We start from the raw sequence: 17,798 nt of genomic DNA on the forward strand, positions 1-17,798 counted from the left end.
GGTCCATTTAATAGATCCATCATACCTTAGGGGTCTGAAGTAGAATTCAGAAATCTCCCAGATATCTCTGCCATAGGCAGCTTCTTAAAACAACTTCCTTATGTAAAAACTCGAAAGCAAAAAACAGAACACAGGTTTCCAAAGTTAATAGACATGGCAATTATACAAAGCACTATTATTGAAAAGAAACAAAAATATCAGGTAATACTAAATAAAAGTTTCTAACAGTATCCTTTCATCATAATAAAATAATCTTAAAATATTTGCTGAAGCACATATCAGATAACCATTGCAATATTTGAATGTTAAGACCATTTATATGAAAAACTTTTAAATTCAAAATTCTCATTTATCCTAAGAAAAATAAGCTGCTATGGATCTGATAACAATAACCTTTTTAAGTCACTGATAAATTCACTCTTATTTTGACTAATTTTAACAAAGGGCTATGATGGAGTATCTGAATAGAGCTGATATTGTATCAGTCTAGTTGCCTTTAATCATACTCAAATGGATTGGATATTTATTTTGTCCACATAGTCCACTATTTTCAAAACTTATTTTAGAGAGCTTTTGGACTCTGATGCAATTTGTTTGAATTTCAAAATGTACTTTATATTCAAGAGTTAATCCTGGATCTTTTTGAGGTAACCAAGATAGACCATAAGTTGTTCTTCTTTAATGATGACTGATTTAATTTCACTTATTACATTTGTACCTTGAGTTCTGTAAAGGTAGAATTAACTCTCCCCTGGCCTATTTTTAGATAATCAAATCAAGAACTTAAAGTACCCCTACTTACCATCAAGTAAGAGAATTTACAAGTCACTTACTTAGAGAGCTCTACCTTTTTAATTCAATCAGTCAGAAACTTGTGAATTTTCTTACTTGATGGCTAACAAAGTATTAAGTAGGGGTTTCTTGATTAATTAACTCAAAATAGACAAAAAGAATAAAAAATTATCTTTCAAAGTTCACAAACTACTACAACATTTTCTAATTGTTACCATAACATTCAGATATTTTCCAAGGTCTTGTAATGAGTTACAGGCAGATCACAAGGTCAGTACATACCTCCTTGATTGTTTGGTTTGCTGAAGTACTATATACCTGAATCTTTGGTTCATATGTGTTTTAGCTTTAATCTATCTAAATAAAGACTGTATCACCAATATGATTAGAGAAAACTGCCATACTAGGAGAAAGAGGAACATAACTTTAGTAAAGGGAGAAATGTGCTTTTAACTTGATGCATCAATTCCAGGTGGAAATTGGCAATAATGCACAGTCATGTATAGAACTTGCCAGGTAGAAAACTTTCCATTCATCCATTCAAGTGAAAATGTCAAACTAGAGAAGCAAGAGCAGGGAGAGTCCTAAATCACACCAAGCAAAAATTGCTCTCTCAGCTTAGAGGCCACTGCAAAGGGTTGCTGACATCATAAATCATTGGGTTCCATACTATTTCTTGTAATTACAGTCCCATAAGATTTAACCTCAAATGGTAAATTTCCCTAAATCTGTTTTAGGGTTAAATATAAATTCTCCTCATGTTGTTGTAATTGTATCATTTTAGAAAATTGCCAGGTTTCAGTATTCCTCTCCAAAAATCTAAACTCATTGTAGTATAACTTCTAAGATAAGATTAAGAAAATAATTACATTTTGGAACTGCACATATATAGTAAATACATGATGATTTACCCACAAACTCTGAAAAGTTACTCTGTTCTAATTCTTATAAATCTCTAAATTAACAAATAATAAATTATATTAGACTCTTAATAAAATAAAATATAAGGTTGACTTTAAACTTTCCAACTCTAGTTATATGCAAAGCTAGCTTTTACTTTCCTGAATTTCATAGTTCTCACACTAAAGTATTTGCCACCCTTTAAGTGGACCTTGCTCATGGTAGATTACCAAGAAAATTCATAGGATAGGAGACTAAACACAAAGAAGAATAGCAGCATCATGTTCTATAGCTGACTTAGGGACATGTGATGGAGGCCCAGTGAAAAAAGTAAGGAAATAAGGACAACAGGATACTCAGCCCATATTAGGAGTCTTCTGCAATTTGCTGAAATTCTTCCCATCTGGATATAAGTCAAATCTCCACATTCTAGCTACTAAGTAGACTGTTCGACTGAATTCCTAAAAAAAAAAATGACACAAATAATTCAAACATAAAAGGCTGGTATTATGTTTTTGATAGATTTTATATAGCAGCACACACTTATTTAAATCATCATTAGTATTTATGACTGAACACAGGCTGTTTTTCTGGGCCCAGTGGTATGAGACCCAGGATTTCCTTTTGTACACCCCAAATTCTAGAAGTGCTTCAGGTCAAACTGTAAGCAGAAAAATTCCTGTCCTTCCTTGCATTCCTGAGGAATGCTGAGGAAAATATGACTGGACATCAGAGAGTCACAATAAAGAAAGACCCCCAAGAATTTTTTTGTATTCTCCCCTAGATTTTGAGATGGATACAGAGTTACACCTCCTGGATATGCTTTGATATCATCAGGTTGTATCTAAGACATCTACTCACCCCCCCCAAATTATTCTAGTCACTCCTTGTGTCTTCAGGCCACAAAGCCCAGTCAGATAATAAACATACCCCACTCCTGCCTAACCTCATAATATTCCCTCATCCCTGGTCACAGAATCCATGTTGTCTTAAGGATATAAAAGACCCAGGATCCATCTCTTCTAGGAGGCAGTGCTCCACTTACACTCTCCTCCCAGGCATTTCAACATAAATTCAAAATTAATGTTTTTCTTTATTTCTAAACTAAGTTATGGAGTCTTGTCTTGCAAAGTGTACCTGTCCCAAACCTAGGAGTTCACCTCAAGCTCCCCACAACACCAGTGAATTGACAAACTCAAGTTTCCATTATAAATTAGAAATTTCTGAATCTCCTAAAAAAAACTATAAGACATGTCACTAGAAAATTCCTATTTCTAAAATACAGCTTAAAATCCATCCCAAAACAAAAGGGCAGTCATTAAGTTTTAACAATTTCTTTAAAGCAAAAACATTTTCTAAACTTGAAATGATTACATTCTGGAGAATTACATTATAGGCTCCAAAGGACTAGGTCACAATGTATGGCCCTCTTTTCTTCTCAGGGCAGAATCTTTAAGGATTCCCACAAGAAGAATTAATGAGATTATTAAGGAAAAGCTTAAGAATACATCTAAAATAGAATAAGCATTTAAAATTACAATAGCTAACATTTTTGTTGCTAAAGCACATGGGCCCAATATATCCACCTAACTTCATTTGCAACAAGTTAATCAGTTAGACCTTCAAACCGCAAAGTAGTGTGTGACATAATGGGAATTTGTCTTTGTAATCCTCTGTTCTATAATAAAAATTTGATAACAACTGAGGCATAATTTAGTTATAAGTGACCTACTGGCTAGGCAGTTTTAAAAAGTATCAGTTAATGGACTCCCTAGTAAGTCCAGAGACTCCATATGCAGAGTAAAACAAATTATTATGCTTTAAAAATAATCAAATATGTCCAAATTATAAATTAATTATAACTACAACAATTAACCAGAATATAATTCAGGAAACAAAATTAAGTAATCAAATTTATGATTGGATAAAAGTTTTTAGGGACTTTTAAAGTTAAAAGGGAGAAGAAATAGGTTTCAAGATCCTCTATTCTTGATATGAAAAGATGCAAATTATAACTTCTTATTCATATGAAACAATAAATGATTCATGTAGTCTAGTTTCTAATGAATGAATAACAGAAAAACAACAAAATGGAAAGTATATGTGACAGCACAAGATAGAGTAGACTTTCAAATTAAAATCTGATTGCTTCTCCTGATTCTTATACTAAATCAAATGCATTTTTATATTATCTTTATTTTTCTTAACATTTATCAACTAAAACTAAATCATCATAAATAGGTCTTATTGTGCTACTTTTTGAAGAATCAAAATTCCTGAGAAAACATTAATTTTCAAAGGAACAATTTATAGCATTCTCTTAACTCAAAATAATCTAGGTTTATAAGAATTTATTATTTTAATAATAGTATCAAATTTATTTTCATCCAATATACAAATCACTACACTAAGAACAATATAAAAACGTATTTTAGAGCTTTATCTAAAATACCAAAGAACTGATGATTGTCAAATTGAAATATAGAAACCCCAAGTTTGACCTTGTCACATGAGAAGTTTCTCCAGGAGGGAGATCCCAGATTCACCAGTTTCTGACTAATAATAGACCTTAGAGTACTTAGGGTCCCAGTTAGGTGGTAGTTAGTCAACCTAATCACATGTTCAGTACTCTTTTGTCCTGGTAGTTTCTCCCATTGTATCAAAATCCTTTCCCAAGAAACTCAACCCTTGGCTGGATCGTTTTTTCCCTTTCATCATCCTCTCTCTGATAATACCGTCTTGAACTTCTCATTTCTTTGTAGCCACTTGTAAAACCAATGAATCATATTTCCCAGTTCCCCAGGAGATATATAAGTTCCCTAAATTTTATGGTGCTTTGGAGCTATCATCTAGCATATATATTCCCAGGGATATTGTTTGTGGCAGAGTACCAGGGCCTTTGACTCTGTGTGGAGGCCTAAACATTGAACACTATCCATCTCCTGCTTAAAGACTTGTTTTTTCTGAATATTTAATAATTCTGTGTTATTTCCAAGTTAAAATGATCATGCCATACAATTAATGATTTTTAGTTCTTCTTTCTAAAAATAAAACTAGAATCAATTCAGTTACACTTGAATTTATATTCCCCAATGGAATCGTAGAGAATTTCAATTATTTGGCAATATTCTTTTTCACGCCCTAATTATCTAAATTATTTCATAAGGTTCTTCAATTTTCAGTTCTTAAAGGTATAATTGAGTTCTTGAATTCAGTTCTTGAAGGTATAATAACCTTGCTTTTTGTCTCCAACCTATCCTAATTTTATTAATTGAGAGATATCTTCAAAACAACATTCTGATTTACATTTAAGATTTAAAATGAATCAAAACTGGGGTTTGCAATTATTGTCAATATGTGATACTTTTTTCCAATTATGGGGAACTTTCCTCTACTCTAATTTGGTCCAAAAAAATTACCCAGACCAAAATTAAACATAACTTGCAAATTTCATTGTTGGGGTCAATTTGACCTGGAATTAGAATCTTGAAATCAGACCTCTGTCTTAGGGCCAACAAAATCAAGAGTAGATTGCAAAAATGTTTTTTTTTTTACATTCAAAGGTGCTTCACTTTGACCAAAAACATTTGGGGTCAGACAGTTAAATACCTCCAATTATCTAAGTATTTCCCAGGCCATAATTTGAAGATATACATAGTAGCTGTCTCCTCAGGAGGACCTGTCCTAATGGACCCTTAAATTGCCCATGGGTCTTTTAACAAACTTCCACTTAAAGAATGTTAAATTTATAGTTGGACTTAATAATAAATTGGTGGTTGCCAGGGATACTAAATCCCAAAGTAAATTTCTAAAGTAAAATGGAATTTTTGGTAGTTTATTTTATAATCAAGGAAGATTTAAGGAAAAGAGAAAAGGGGAGAGAGATAAAACTCCAGCTTCTTCTGACCCAGGTAGAAATTCTAAGGCAACAGTCAGGGGAAAGGAGTCTCAAGACTATGGGCCTTTTTCAGAGTTTCACACCTCCAGAAAGGGCAGGCTGACCATCTAAAACAGTGGTTCTCAACCTTTCTAATGCCGTGACCCCGCAATACAGTTCCTCATGTTGCAGTGACCCCAAACCAAAAAATTATTTTGCTGGCTAATTCAAAACTGTAATTTTGCTACAGTTATAATTCGGAATGTAAATACTTGATATACATTATGTATTCTCATTGCTACAAATCAAACATAATTTAAACATAGTGATTAATCACAAAAACAATATTTAATTATATGTTGAGAAATATTAATCCAGCAGTAGGCAGCCTGAGCGCTGGGGCACGAGATAAGTCCTGCCTGGGGAGGGGGTCCACAGACTCTGCCTTCTTCTTCCTGTCGTCTCCCTCCAGCTCGAGCTGTGGCTTCAATTTGCTGGGGTTACTCGGCTCCGTTATCCACTTCAGGAGTTATCCGCTCCAGGACTCGTTCTTAACCCCTCTGGAGCCAGCTCCCAGGTGCTCTCTCTGGGTCTCTGAGTCCAGTCTCCAGGCAACAGGGTAAATCCATCACCTCTCATAGGGGAATGGCTGCTGATAGATAACTAATATTAGTACAATGTGCGGGCAGCAGGATCCCCGTTCTTTCCGAGATCTTTCTGTAATGTAGCACGATTTCTCAGCAGCTAAAGCCATTGGAAAATTAGAAAATATATATTTTCCAATGGCTTTAGGCAACCCCTGTGTTTTGGTCATTAGACAACCCCCCCCCCCCAGGGTCACGACCCACAGGTTAAGAACCGCTGGTCTGAAAGGAAAGGAGTCTGAGGTCTCCTACAGGAGCTCCTCTGGGGTCCAGTTCCATAGCCAACTGTCTATACTCCAAGCCAAGTGACTATTGCTCCAGTCCAACTCCATGTGACTGATTGCATCCCCGTGTGTCTCTGTTTCCACTCTTTAAATACCTTTTTCTCTTATGTCACCTCCCTTAAATTTTACATATACTAATCACAACACTTTTCTCTAGGATTGCCCACTCTTTCACATGTGGGTCACAGACCTCCCACTCAATGTATGAAGTGGGTGTTCACACCTTTTGTAGTTAGTTCACACCTTTTTGTAGTTAGTTCATACCTTTTGTGATTAAAATGGGTACATCTACTTTAAGTACTGGGTTTACACTTTGGTGATTAAAATCTAAAAATAGGGGATTACAATTTAATCTTCATAAGAAAGGAAGAACTAAATACCTTCATTGTTACAATCAGGGGAGAACTAAATCCAATCTTCACAAGAAGCAAAAACTCTAGCCAAGGAGGCCAATTCAGAAATTCCAGAGCTCACTCACCCAATTCAACCATCTGAATTGAATCCCTAGGGTAATGCAATGGGTTTCTGCTGCTATCACTCTTCTGAGGGACAATTCAGCAGGCAGCCAGATGGCAGGCTTTGATTCCTGGAGAGACTTCCAAATACTTCAGTGTGAAAAAATATATACTTACCAAAGAAGTTATAATAAAACATCTTTAATTGGAGCAAGCAGATTATAATTTGGGAAATGCACAGAATTGTATCACTAGGACTTCCCCACAATTCCGAAAAGGGGGAAATAAACAGTCTTTTTGAAATGGGGCAACAGCCAGAATTCATCCAAGCTTGGGAAAGATTTAATAGCCAGAGGCTAGGATAGCTGGGGAGTGAGTTTCTTGTTTTTTGGAATTTATCATTTTTCATTTAAAATCAATCCTCAGGTGATGAACTAGGAAAAATCAATTCATAGTCAATTCAGTCATTGCCTTTTTACTTCTTTGTTTTAACACTCAAGATTCTCTGAAGATGATGTCATCAATGTACATTTTTTGGCCTCTTGAGAGAACTTTAATACTATTTATTTCAGCAAGCTATTTAATTTTATCCATGGTATTACCTAGTTTCCCCACTTTAAAGAAAAAAGGGGAGTGGAGGGGAAAAACTGCATTTAGCCTGCCTAACTCAATAACCCCATGCTGTCTCAGTATATTCACCTAACTGCCTTAGCCACCATCTTTCTCTTTTTTAAACTCAGAATAATTTTTGCCTGACTGACTTTATGATATCTGCCTTATTCTCCACCAAGCAGAATTTTAGCTAATCTGAGATAGTGTTTAAGTAACTTAAGATGAAGTCTGGCCAGCTAAGGAAAACTGGGAAGCTGTAGTTCAAAAAGTATAAACCTCTCTTCACTTTATCTTAGGTTTCAATTACTTTTTAACTGTTGTTATTATCTCATTTCTAGTCCAAGGGTAATTCTGTTTGATGGACAAAACAGTAACAAAATGAGAATTGTCCACCCACCCTTTTTGAGACTTATCTTCCCATCCACTCTCAACAAATATACTATTTGAAAACAATTCTCCCCACTTGTTTTTAAAATAAAACATTTTATAATGTTTAACATTTATTTCATTTCTCAGGGCTGTCAATGTGGAATCTAGAAACTCCAAGTTTGTAGCACCCTGAGATCTGGAGACCCCCAAGTTTGACCTTGTCGTGGGACAAGTTTTGCCTGTAGGGAGATCCCAAACTCCAGATTAAGAATAGATTTGGAGTACTTGGAGTTCCCAGTTAGGTGGGGTTAGTCAATCTAATTAGATGTTAAGTACCCTTGTGTCCTGGTAGTTTCTCCCATTGTAACAAAGTCCTTTTCCAAGTTGCCCAGCCCTTGGCTGGATCTTCTCCTTTTGTATCCATTGTAAAGCATCAACCTCTCCCTAGTAATCCTGTCTTAGACTTCTCATTTCTTAGTAGCCACTTGTAAAGCCAATTAATCATACAAACCTGTTGCCAGTTCCCAAGACATATATAAATTTCCAAATTCTATGATGCTTCAGAGCTATCACCTAGCCTGGTGATTCCTCCCAGGGATACTGTTTGGCAGAGTGCCAGGGCCTTTGGCTTTGCGTGGGTTTGGTTGTTTTACTCTGTGTGGAGGTCTAAATATTGAACACTATCCCTCTTCTGATTAAAGACTATTTCTGACTATTTAATAGTTCTGTATTTTTCTCAAGTTAACCAGGCTAGTAAGAATTAACCTTAGAGATTTAAAAATATATATTTTTTACAGCTACTTCTCTGTTTCCACTTTTTATGTCCATATTTTTCATGTGTGTTCTATAGTGAGCCCCTCTATATCAGTCTCTTTTGGGGTTACCATAAATCAGAGTATTTGTAAAATAAAGAGATAAAATCTTTGAGATTTGGTAGAATGCAACCCATATGTAGAATATAGCAGTGGAAGAGTTTATTGTTGTGGGATAGCTTCAAGGTGAAACCCTGGGTTAGGACCAGTAACCTTTTACAAGAATACAAGACTCCAAAACTTATTAAAAAATAAAAAGAGAAATTTATTCATTTGGAAGCCACGTTGAAAGGCCTGGAGGTAGCATGCAGGTGGAACACTGCCTCACTGAGGAGATGGGATTTGGGGTTTTTATACCCTTTTAACAACAAGGGTTACAGGATAAGGAAGGGGGAATGGGGTGAATCAGAAATGAGGTAATTAAATGAGGGGTGATCAGTAGAATTTGATGGATGATAAGATAAGGTATCACCCAATGCTTATCAAAGTGGAAATGAGAGATGCATATCTATGTTAATTGAAGACTTAGAGGAAAGTCCAAACTGGGGAGTGCTCCTTTAATTTCTTATGTCGCCTTTGACCTAGAACACATAGAGTTTGGAGTATCCAGAGGGAAACTTGTACCCCCATATCATTGTGTAAAAGGAAAAGATCAAATAAAAAGGATGATGGTGTATTTCAATAGTACATTCATCCATTGGCATATAGGAGACAACTAGATGACTCATGGGACAGAGCACTGGGATTGGAGTCAGGAAGACCTGAGTTCAAATCCAATCTTAGAAACTCACTAGCTGTGTGACTCTTTTTAAATCATTTAATTTCTGTTTGTCTTAATCCACTGGAGAAGGAAATGGCAAATCATTCCAATATCCTTGCCAAGAAAATGCCACCCATGGTTATGAAGAGTGAGACATGATTAAACAACTAAACAACAGTGGCAACAAAGCTAGGTGATGTAGTGGAATAGAGAAATTAGGTAATTAGGAAGACTTGAGTTTAAATCCTGTCTCAGACACTTATTTGCTTTTTAAACTCTGTTTTCTTCAGTTTCTCACCTATAAAATTAGGATAAATAAAAGCACTCACTTCACAAGATTGTTGTGAGTATCTAATAAAATAATGGTTAAATCCCTTAACACAATGCCTAATACATACTAGGTACTATATAAGTGCTTTTTTTCCCCTCTCCTCCTGTCTCTGCAGAAATCCTAAATTTAGGGGGAAAGCATAGTGACTATTTAGAGAAGGATCATTTATTCAGCGCTTTTGAATCCCCAGCTTCTTTCAAGCCTAACCTTAGGCCAGTGATGGCGAGTCTTTTAGATACTAAATGCCCAAACTTCAACCATCCCACCCCTGTTAGCCTCCCACCTTACCCCAGACAGGGGAAAGAGAAGGGCTCTCATTGGGCTGCTGGGCAGATGGGCAGGGCATGTAAATATTGTCCACAGGCATAGTAGAGAAGGGGAGGGGAGCAGCAGGGCACATGTGACACACCTTCACCAATACAGCTCTAGACTTTTTCCCTATAAAAGTCCTTTTTGATTCTATAAGTTGTTATTGTACACTCCTCCATATTACATTTTTTAATGTTATTAATACCTTTTATGTACATATTTGTGTGGTGTCTCTTGCCCTCTCCCTACCCCTAACCCCCAGAGAAACTAAACTCCTAGAAGTCAGGGACCGTTTTTCATTTATTTTTATTTTTTCATTTTTAACTTTTAGCACAAGAGATGCTTAATAAATATTTGTTGAATAAAAGAGCATATAAATGTCAGCTACTATTTTTATTATTTTAGGAAGCTATAAATAATCTTCAAGACCCCAAATGCCATTATTATCATTGTTACTTAAATGATATGTTAATAGGCTTTACTATATATCATATGTAAAACTGAATACCTAATGACTGGTTAATCACAATAAGTAGCTCACATTTCTACTTTAGTTGTGTGTGTTTATATATATATATATATATATATATTTATATATACACACACGTGTGTGTGTGTATATACATATATTTATATAACATACATAGACACATTTGTTCTTGACTCAAATAGTTATTTGAAAATTTATTTCTAGGACAAACTGATAAATCTCTTATATGACCTTAAAATTTCTGTGTTTTTCCTTAGAATTTAAATATTAAGAATGAGTCTAAACATTAGTAGGGTGTCAGTTCAGTTGCTGTGTTTATAGAGGAAACCTCAGGTTTTCACAATTTGTCTGATCCATTTTCTCTTCCACAGGACTGCACCTAAAACACAGTACACTGGATGTTCAGTACATGAAAATAACAATGGCCAAGCAGCTTTTGAAAACCCCATGTATGATACCAATGCAAAATCAGTTGAAGGGAAAGCAGTACGATTTGACCCCAACTTGAATACAGTCTGCACAATGGTATAATGTGGTAACACTTTGGCTTCTTCAGAAGTTTGGAAATGGAAACACAACACAGTGCACATTTAGGCCACTGCTAAACAAATTAAAGCACACTTTTCAGGATTTACTGGGTCACCTTTTCCTGAGGAATGATAGAGAAGAGTGTTTTTTTTTTTTTTCATAAACTGGAACATGACTCTTCTTCATGTTTACCGTGGAGAATTTTACAGAGAATCAGCTGCACTCTGTGAGTGCTTACTCACAGTTTATTTGCTTTTTTAAAAAAGGAGATTATTCTAAAACATAAACTTATTTGCATATATTGGAGGAGCATCCACTATCAGTATTTCTGTGCTTTACAAATTATATTAGAGGGACTGGGTTAAAAAAAAAAGATATAGGGTAGAAAATAAGAGCTATACTTACAAGAGACAATAGGTCATTGACTTCTCTTTAACAGTCATGAGCAACATCATTCCCATGAGTATTTACTTTGTACCACTTTATCGGCTATTCATCCTTGTTAACCAAAATATCATTTTCCATATTTGTTTGTTTTTAAGATCATGACATGACCTTGAAATTGCTTAAAGAATTAATTTATCCACAGATGAAAGGTTTTCTGCTCTTATTTCATTTCCCTGTATTTTCAGTTCCTCAGTATCATATCAGCATTCCTGTCTTAGGTTGGCAGTAATAACTTCAGCAAAGGGCAATGAGATCATACTATCCCTATTGATATCCCCATTGCTCAGTATTAGTCAGTGAGTAATGGGATAGTGTGGCATTCCTCACTACATTATGCTTTCAGAACTTGGTACAATTTGTTAAAAGAATTTTTTTTTAATTGCAGTTATAAGATATTCCCAAAGTGATTGTCTAATTAATTAGTCTAAATAATGTCTAATTAAAGTTTCCTCTTTTTCGAAAGACCAAGTAGTAAATGTTAAAATGTTGTATTGCTACATTAATATGTCCATATTTAAGTCTCTACCTGAACCATTTTCTATTTTATTACTGTTATCATTATTTCACTATTTTTGTGTTTCATCAGGACACGTATGTATTATCTTTGAAATGCACTGTTTGGACACATTTTATTTTCCATTCCCAATAATGATAATTAGAATATTTCTTTATAATAGTCAAGCAATATAAATCTGGTCGCAAAAGGCCACAGTTTCATCAAGTATGGCCATATTGACAAATTCTCCCTACCCCTTGTCCTTTTGGGAAGTTTGGGGCATGGCAAAGTGGTTTCCATTTCATAGTAGGAAATCTCTTCTTCAGCTTGATAGCTGGTCATTTCAAATGCATCATACAGTAACCCCAATTTCTTTATTTAGTGGACCATTGTCTTCCTTTCATAGCATGTTACATTTCATTATATACAAATCTGTACCCAGTGTAAACTGTTACTGTCCCTTTACAATATTAATAACTCTGTAAAAATTTAAACTTTTCATACCATGATACAGAGTGCCTACCAAAAATCATTGCACCCAGGACTGCTGCTTGGATTTCTACAACATTTAATGAATTTCGTACAAACCATTTTGAGACCATTCTTTTGAAAACCCACACGACTCTCCCCAAACTGTATTCTACTGATAGGATGCTGTTTTATATTTTATGCCATCAGTTATTTATTCTTGTTTATTCAAATGACTGCAATAACAATGATTCATTCATTAATGTTAAGGTTAATACATTTAAGACCTTGTTTAAACAATGTTTCTTCTGCAACTGGCTACTCCTCTTATATTAATGCATACACTTTTGTAAAGAAGTATATTTTTATGAAAAAAAGAATTTGTAAAAGTATGATGTAAATTTTCAGTGCAATGTAAACAAAATAAAAATGGATAATTGCTTTTTTAAATAATGTGTGTTCTTTTCAAATTGTTTGTCCATCTAAAGGAAAACTATGAAAGGCTTAAGGAAGACTATGAAAATGAAGTGAATATAGCTTATATTAAAGAATTAGTTTAGAGAATATAGTTTAGAAACTGACATTCTATTTCCTAATACCTGTAATTGAATTGTGAGAAAGTTTATTTTTCATATTTTATAGATCAATAACCTTGATACAACATTTGAAGTGTTTGGAACCATAATATGAGTAGAAGCAGTATGAAAATCAGATTTCTATATTATTCACTAATGCAAATGTTCATCCATGAATATCTAAATTAGATTTGGATCTTTCAAAATTCCATATCTCACCTTCACAGAGATATTTTTGCTTTATCACTAAGGACCTCATAGTCATGCTTTGGAGTGATGAAAAATGGGCCGACATGTATATTCTACTCACAGTGCCAGCATTATCATAGCTGACTTTCATAAGCTACTTTGAGTTTGCAAAGAACTTCATTAAATTTTCATTAAACTATTAAATTTGAGCCTCACAATAACCCTGAAAGGTTAGTACCAAAAGATATTACCTCTATTTTTTAGATGTGGAAACTGATGATCAGAGAGGTTAAATGACTAATTAAGGTTAAAAAAATAGATAGTAAGCAAGATAGCATCCTTTGGTTTTCTTAATTCTCTTCTTTCCATGATCTAACACATTTTTCATTATACCATACTGCCTCTTTTGAGTTCATGAATAAACACAACTATAACTTTATAATGAAATAAATAAGTAAATTTATTGGAATTTCATATGTATAACATATATACAGTGCTTTGTGATAAAAATAATATTTTTTAAACTATTACTTTCTGTCTTAGTAACAACTCTAAGACACAAGAGCAAGGGCTAGACAAACAGGATTAAATGTCTTTCCCAGAGACATAACAGGGAGTGTCTGAGTTCAAATCTGAACCCAGTTTTTCTCTACTCCAGGCTTATTGTACCACTTAGTTGCCTCAAAGATGATATTTGTAAAATACCACACAGTTCTTGGCATAGAATTCGGTACTTAATAAAGATTTGTTCATTCCTTTTATAAATATAAACATATATAAATCTGAAATCAGTTTTCCTTTCCATTTCTTTTGGGGGAAGAAACTTTTATTTCCCAAGTATTTCTTAATATTATTTTATATTTGAAGACACATAGAGGTTTTAATATCATATAATCTGATGAAACTTCCTTTTCTGTCTAATGACAATGTCTATATAATGATGGCACAAAAAGTGCATGACTTTTCGTGCCAATGGACCCAGGCTTCCAACGCCGAGAGAGTGGGACTGTCTCTGTGCATCGACTTTTCCACTTAAATCTTCATGCACAAGTGTCTTTGTGCACAAAAACGCACAAAGACAATTGTCATCCTCAGTTACGGAGAGACCACTACTACTACGACTATACAATGATGACCTTCTTAATTGCTATTCTTTATATCTCTTAATCCTTCAATCAAAGAAGTCTACTTCTCCCCTTTTATATTTTGTTCTTTTCGTTCCTATTTTCATCTTCCTCCTTTTTGATTTTGTTCTACTTTTTTGATTTTGTCTTTTTTTCTTTCTTTCCATTTCTAATTTTTAAACCTGTACCTTCCTTTCGGTCTTTTTAAACATTTTATTAGTTTTTATCTGTTTTCAATTCCCTGCTATTCTTTTTTTTTAGTTTTTGGTTTTTTACCTTACAACTAAAGAATTATTTGTTGTGCATAGCAAGGTTGGGATGTGATATTATAAATAATATCTTACTTCATCTTCTGAGATATTCCCCTCATATATTTGCTGAGTCCCGGGACAATGATTTCTCATATCTAGTTATGAGAGAGATTGCATTAAAATCCAGGATCTTTTTGTTTGCTTCTATGTTTCTAGAAATAATTCTCCCAAATATTAAGAAATGAAAAAGATAATATTAATGTTAACATATTTCACATGTATATATATGTGCACACATACACAAATGAATTTATAGAAGTACCAACCTATTAAGAGCTTCAGGTTTAAAAATGCAATATTTTTGATGGGGAGGAGAAAGGACTTTGATCTCTAAAATTCAAGGGCATGCATGAGGGTGAGAAATAATTTAGAAAGCAGAGCTAGAAATACAGCTGAAAAAATATTGACTGTTCTTCAAAAGTATTGGCAGGAGAAACTTGGAAGGTAAGAGAGTATTGATCTAAGAAGATGTACATGCTGCAAAATCTGAGAAATGTCTGTCATAACTTTCATGAGCCTGGTGCGATGATGTAATTTAAGAGCAAATTTGAAAGTTACGGCAGAACAGGAATGGCCAATGGATATTAAACTGTTTTTTAGCACACAATATAATGGGGCTAGCAAATCTCTTCCGGCCACTTTCTCAAGTGTCAATAAATTCACACAAAAAAATTTTATTATCCTTACCACAGAACTCATAAAAAGTTGACTTTTTGGATCCTCTCAGGAGGATTTAAGGAAAGACATGGAAAAGAATCATAGCAGATGAATAGATATGGGTACCTTGTAATCTGAAGTGGTGGAAGAAATAGACTTGAGATCATGATGCCCTCTAAAGAATCAAAGTAAGAAGAAATTCAAATGTTTATAGTAAATTATATTTCAAGACAAAAACATCATGAAAAAAGTATAATTAAAAGGTTGAAACCTTAGTTGTGACCATTTCCCAACCATCAAAATAAGCACTGACAATCCTGCTAAATTAGGCAAGACCAATGTTATAATGGTTGAACGAAACATAAACACACACATATATAAAGCAGTGTTGGCTTTTTAAAAATGTCTTTGCTACACTAAAACTTAAAGTGTTTTTCTTCCTGAAGGACCCAATTAAAACAATGGATATCACTTCAGATTGACACAATAACATCATCATTATTCATTATTATGCAATTAACTATTTTTTTTTAGTTTTATTTAAGCAAACTGTAACAGAGCACAGATTTTACTTATATGAACTACAAAAGCACAGATCGAGTCCTAAGAGCACAGATTATAGAACAGATAATTTGTGATGTAGGGAGGAACAGGAAAAAGGTAAGAAGAATGAGATACTCTCTGGAAACAGTAGACTCCAGCTTTTGATCTAGTTTAGTGACTCCTGAGAGCTATAGGGAGGTAAAGATAAATTTAGGAAGACAAAGCCCAAAGTGGGCTAGGAAAGGCTTTAGAAGATCAACATTGTCTTGTGGTTTTTCCCTCGGATAATTTAGAACTCAAGAATTCCTATTGAATGTCATGGAAATCTGAGTATATTCAGATTGAATAGATGCAAATGTTATTTTCTTGGTCTTGAATGTATAGAAAAGAAATAAGGAAGACTACCTCTAGGATGACAGATGAGGGAAAGCTAAATGCAATTTAAGAGAACAAATGGAATTTGTTACAGATTTTTAGATTTGAAAATTATTTTTAGGTTTGCTATATGGAACAGAAATTTAGAGTATTTTCAAAGGAAAAGTGGAAATGGGGCTTTTGATATATGTTTTTTAAATCTGATCAATTTAGAACACTATTCCTTGGTTACAAAAACCATATTCTAATCCTCCCTCCCCTCCCCCAATCCATCCTCTGGCCAACATACAATTCAACTGGGTATTGCACGGGTCCTTGATCAGGACATATTTCCATGTTGTTGATGTTTGCACTAGGATGTTCATTTATAGTCTATATCCCCAATCATATTCGCCTTGACCTATGTAATCAAGCAGTTGTTTTTCTTCTGTTTCTACTTCCACAGTTTTCCTCTGAATGTGGATAGTATTCTTTCTCATAGATCCTTCTAAGTTGTTCAGGATCACTGCATTGCCACTAATGGAGAAGTCCATTACATTCAGTTGTACCACAGTGTATCAGTCTCTGTGTATAATGATTTTCTGTTTCTGCTCCTTTCACTCTGCATCAATTCCTGGAGATTGTTCCAGTTCCCATGGAATTCCTCCACTTTATTATTCCTTTTAGCACAATAGTATTCCATCACCAACATATACCACAATTTGTTCAGATATTCTCCAATTGAAGGACATCCCCTTATTTTCCAATTTTTTGCCACCACAAAGAGTGCAGCTATGAATATTCTTGTACATGTATTTTTTCCTTATTATCTCTTTGGGGTACAAACCCAGCAGTGCTATGGCTGGATCAAAGGGCAGACAGTCTTTTAGCACCCTTTGGGCATAGTTCCAAATTTCCCTCCAGAATGGTTGGATTAATTCACAACTCCACCAGCAATGCATTAATGTCCCAACTTTGCCACATCCCCTCCAGCATTCATTGCTTTCCCTTGGTGTCCTGTTAGCCAATCTGCTATGTGTGAGGTGATACTTCAGAGTTGTTTTGATTTCCATCTTTCTGATCATCAGAGATTTAGAACATTATTTCATGTGCTTATTAACAGTTTTGATTTCTTTGACTGAAAATTTCCTATTCATGTCCCTTGCCCATTTTTCAATTGGAGAATGGCTTGAATTTTTGCACAATTGATTTAGATCTTTGTAAGTTTGAGTAATTAGACCTTTGTCAGAGGTTTTTGTTATAAAGATTGTTTCCCAATTTGGTACTTCTCTTCTAATTTTGGTTGCACTGGTTTTATTTGTACAAAAACTTTTTAATATGATGTAATCAAAATTATTTATTTTACATTTTGTGACTTTTTCTAAGTCTTGCTTGGTTTTAAAATCTTTCCTTTCTCAAAGGTCTGACATGTATACTATTCTGTGTTCACATAATTTACTTATAGTATCCT

At 34.3% G+C, this 17,798-nt stretch overlaps 1 protein-coding gene across 7 annotated transcripts in view; it reads left to right on the forward strand.

Moving 5' to 3' along the window:
* The window catches only part of CSMD3 (CUB and Sushi multiple domains 3), a 1,668,414-nt gene extending 1,655,390 nt beyond the window's left edge, over positions 1-13,024 (forward strand). For all 7 annotated transcript variants that reach the window (XM_016431868.2, XM_056823169.1, XM_056823168.1 and 4 more), the window contains one exon: positions 11,007-13,024. In XM_016431868.2, coding sequence (XP_016287354.2) covers positions 11,007-11,166 — 160 coding nt within the window. In that variant the 3' untranslated portion in view covers positions 11,167-13,024. The remainder of the gene's footprint in view (positions 1-11,006) is intronic.
* The last annotated feature ends 4,774 nt before the right edge of the window (positions 13,025-17,798 follow it).

The sequence above is a fragment of the Monodelphis domestica genome, chromosome 3 (genome assembly GCF_027887165.1).
Source record: "Monodelphis domestica isolate mMonDom1 chromosome 3, mMonDom1.pri, whole genome shotgun sequence".
Classification (NCBI taxonomy): domain Eukaryota; kingdom Metazoa; phylum Chordata; class Mammalia; order Didelphimorphia; family Didelphidae; genus Monodelphis; species Monodelphis domestica.